Source organism: Rhagoletis zephyria, unplaced genomic scaffold, assembly GCF_001687245.7.
Source record: "Rhagoletis zephyria isolate East Lansing unplaced genomic scaffold, Rhagoletis_zephyria_1.1 Rzeph_scaffold_04857, whole genome shotgun sequence".
Taxonomy (NCBI): Eukaryota; Metazoa; Arthropoda; class Insecta; order Diptera; family Tephritidae; genus Rhagoletis; species Rhagoletis zephyria.
The window spans coordinates 42,629-47,010 of record NW_016161940.1 but is presented as its reverse complement, the minus strand read 5'-3'; the positions used below and the strand labels follow the sequence as shown (position 1 = coordinate 47,010).

Sequence of the window (4,382 nt, the reverse complement as noted above, 5' to 3'; positions counted from 1 at the left end):
CATTAAGTTTCGAATCGCAATACAGAGTAGAGCGCTTGTAGTGCTAAGTCATTCGCCGAAAGGTGTACAGATGTATCTTCCCTGTTTCTGGGATAGTATCCGCCTGGCGGAAAAGCAACTGTGGGAGGGCATACTATAGCTCATGTCTAATGCCTGCAGATCTGGTAAATTAAAATCAGGCAGAGTTCTGTTCCCTACAGGGTTTTGTATCCACAAAATAACTTAAACTTAACTTACCTAATCTTTACAAAACTAATGAAACATGTAATAATGATAAAATCCAGTCATTGCACACAGGTTATATAATCTATTCCTAGTAAACTTAAACGCGGTGCATACACTCGTGTTGAAAGTATTTGGACAGTCATCAAATTTGATGTGAATCGCGTAGATAAGGCACTAGTTTTTTGATAAAAGTTGCCAATAAAAAATGTTAATACTTTACTGATAAAAATGATAAGTTCATAGTCATCAAAGTGTCGGCTATCTAAAGTGGTATTTTCCCAACTTGATTGATGCACTTAGTCTAATTATTATTATTATTTTCAATACACCGATAAAATGTTTTTCTAATGTATCTTTTTATATAAAATCTGATTTCACGTATTGCATCATTTATTCAATGACAATAACAGTACTTCTCTTTTTTGCTGAAATTTCTGGAATAAAATTTCATCAATATTTACCACTTAATCTTGGGTTAGCAAGCTTTTTTAGAGAAGTCGTGAAATATGTAAACATATGTATGTGCGTACAGTACACTGAAAAAATTCGTCTGACTAATCGCGTAAGAGACCAGTGGAGAGCAGTTTCAAAAAGTAAAGGATTTCGTATATTTATTAGAACTCAGCATAAGCACCGATACTAAATAATGTTATGCTTGAAATCCAGCGGAGAATTCTACGAATGAACACACAACCTCTCAACGCTGCACGTACTGCGGCTAGCAGAGAAACACAAAGTTCTGCTTTGCATTGGAAAGACCAGGTGGCTTCTCCTGACATTTCCAATTAGCGTCAGTTAGTACTTTTCATACACGTTCGAGTTAAAGGCGAACCATAGTATTTTAATTGAATATGCTCGAACCATCACGCCCATTAAAATTGGCTTCAATCGTCATGAAAAAACTAAACAGTTTTCCGAGGCTCTGAGACGATTATTTCTTATACCTATCAAGACGTTTTTGAACAAAAAATCTTTATTTAAAATAAACATTTACCGCCGAAAGGGCATAGTCTTACATGTCTATTAGAGCGTCTCGCCTTACAGGCAAAAAAAAAATTCGCCGTATACCCCCTCATATGAAGTGTTTTTGAAAAGCATTTTAAAAAAAAGTTTGGACAACCCTAGTTCTTCATATCTTTGGCATTAATAGTCGGATTGTAAAGTGTGATACACCAATATTTTTGTCTCGAGGAGTGGGTTTTTCCTACGGACCTCATTGACTTCATGTGCTCCGTTGTGATACTTACCCACCAGATCTCAGTTGCTACCACCCTAACGTACCGCCCTAATGACAGTAAATTAAAGACCGTCAAAAATCCTTAATCTTTTGCGAGAGAAGTATTTCGATTAGTTCAGTAGAACCCCCACCTCGAGACAAAAAACATTTTCATCCACATTCACACTTTAAAATCCAACTATAAATGCCGAAGATATGAAGAAAAATGTAATTGGGCGATTACCAGGGTTGTCCAGAAAAAAATTTTTTTTTAACGCTTTTCAAAAATAGTTCACATGAGGGGGTGTACGGCGGACTTTTTTTTGATACGGTCTAATGTCTATGCTTGGCAAATAACCTTTGATTGAGTGATGTCCCTCTGCAATTCTCATCATCCTTATGTTTTAACTCTACTCGCTAATTCGTATAACTTACAACTGTGAATGCTTAATTCCGGCTTTGTGAGTCTAACAAAAAGCTTGAAACCCTGAGATTTTTTTAAGACTCGATAAAAAGGTTTAAAAGGTTCTTAGTGATCAGACCGCTGATTACACAGTACCACAAAAAGAAAAATCGATGAAAGGTTTTGACAGACTGGGTGTTTTATGTTTTTACGGTCGTTTAAAGCGAATTTGAAGTCCGTTTTGCTCCCTCATGTCGGGACTTTTTGCTAAAAAGAATCGCGTTTTTACCGACTTCACAAAAAGGAGAAGGTTATTAATAATTTTTTTTCTGACTGCTTTACAATTTTTTTTCCATACAAAATATATTCGACATTTTGTTATGTATGGACAAAATGCGTCATTCAGTCAGAAAAAAAAATTATTAAAAATCAACGCCATTCTTTAGCAACTTGAAAATTGCACATTATTGACCTAGAATTTAATGGGATAATAAACTGCATACTCAAAAAAAAAATAAAAAATCGGAATAAAAAGCTGAAAATTTAGTTGAAACTTTGCAGATTTTTTATAATTTTTGCACAAAGTTTGAAATGTGAATTTATATGGTGTTTGTTATATAATAAGCTAGACTTTTATGGAAAAATAACAAAAATTAAATAAGCAAAAGAAAAATAGCCAAAATTGATCAAAATGTTGATGACTTAATCAGCTGATCACAAGTGTATGTACATGCATTCAACCATATCCAAGAACAGCAGAATGAGCGGCTTTCGGCAGGCTGCTTTTGGGGTGCTTGATTAGTGTTATCTCCGTGCCTCTCACCATTCTTAATTATTTTAAGGTCCAGTACGACTCAAAGTACATACTTAAAGAGTGACGGATCATTGCCGCCTACAAATTCTCTACACTATTTTTGTGGTTAATTACATACATACTACGTTGATGCACACTTACATTGACTCAAACAAGTGTTCACATTAAAATTTTATTCGCTATACAACTGCATACCGAAAATTGTTCTAAAGACTTAGATTAAAAGTTCAAAATTTTGATGAAAATTTGTTAAATTTTTCTAAATTTTGTATAAAGTTTGAAATTTCGAATCATATGGTTTTGGTTAAAGCAATATTTTTATAAAAAAAATAAAAGAAATTTATATTCAAAAAACACTGAATAGTTATTAGTTATGTGGTTAGTCACTCTGTACTAGGAATGTTAGTCCCGGGATCCCGGCCTTTTTTTCTTGGCAAATAACCCGGGACTTTCGGGATTTGTAATTTGCCCTTATGGCAATAATATAAACTCCTTTTCTTGACCAGTGTTGGCTATATTTCTTTTTTTTTATTTAATAATTAATATTTGTTTTATAAATGTCTAGCTCATTATGCATACATAGAACAACGTGCGATAGTAAATATTACACACAAAAATCATTATATTCGCGAAACCATGGGCCAAATATAGTAAACTTTCGTTTTTAGTATTTCACTCTGACGTCAGAAATTCAAAAGTGAAATGTGCTTAGAGAAGAAAATTCTGTCGAATTTAATCAGATTAAATTTTTTGGTGCATAGGGACTGGTAAGTTTTGAAAATGTCCTTTTAAAATTTTATCCTTGAAATTTCGCAATATTTGTTTTTGAAAAAATTATATGTTAAGGACTTATATAAATCCTCGAAATTGGTCCTCCTAACTTTATCAGCTTAAAAAATTACCTATTCGTCCTTGTGAATCCAAAAAATTTTATTTTTTTTGTTTTATTTCTAAAGAAATTTCCTCTTTAATTTGGTACCCATATTTTTATTTTACATTGTATTGAATTTTTTGAAATAATTATTGGAATTAATAATATCTTTGAAATTACAAAGTCGTTTAAAATAAATCCTGACGTCAAAGAGAAAAAATAAAAACGTCACTTTAAATAAAAAATTAGGTTTCATTTATTTATTATTTATTTTGTGGTAGGAGAGATAGAAGCAATTTTTTTTTTTTTTTTAAAGTAATGAATATCTAAATCTCGGGACTTATCCCGGGATCATGGGATTGTGGTAACGACATCCCGAAAAAAAAAAAAATTAACATCCCTACTCTATACTCTCTACTCACCTTTCCCTTAGTGCCAGACACGTGTATGAAAGGTATATGCTCCAATTCATCCAAACTAAGGCCACTTCGCTCCATATATTTGTACGTATCAGTTAATGGCAACTGTTTATTATTCAGCAGAATTGAGCGGCGTATCGTTATCGCGTTCGATTGCAGCGTATTCAGATCACTAATACATTCCTGATAAACGAAATTAAAATACATATATTAAACAACATTCGCGTGCGTAAACAAAACACTGGAAAAAAACTAGTTTTGGCTGGCGCACAAAATTTCGCATATGTAAACATTCGCACGCTGGTTTTGCGCTTGCAGTGACGTGACGTCAGCTGGCCAGGTATGAACTATATACATACATACATACATATGCGCCATGCGTATTGCTTTATTACGCACTACAGCAACGCATGCGTATTCTTCTATCCACTCCC

The 4,382-nt window shown here is 33.3% G+C and overlaps 1 protein-coding gene across 1 annotated transcript; it reads right to left on the bottom strand.

The window, feature by feature from the left end:
* Positions 1–3,721: 3,721 nt before the first annotated feature.
* On the bottom strand, positions 3,722–4,263 carry LOC108371280 (folylpolyglutamate synthase, mitochondrial-like). Its single transcript, XM_017626807.1, has 2 exons — positions 3,952–4,263; positions 3,722–3,760 (listed from the first exon to the last, which is right to left on the bottom strand). Exons 1-2 carry the CDS (start codon positions 4,153–4,155, stop codon positions 3,758–3,760), a joined length of 207 nt encoding a protein of 68 aa, XP_017482296.1. The 5' UTR covers positions 4,156–4,263; the 3' UTR covers positions 3,722–3,757.
* Between the last annotated feature and the right edge of the window lie 119 nt (positions 4,264–4,382).

Bases quoted from the DNA above. Each gene is read 5' to 3' on its own strand.
- LOC108371280 (XM_017626807.1), bottom strand. From the start codon at position 4,155: ATGTATTTTAATTTCGTTTATCAGGAATGTATTAGTGATCTGAATACG.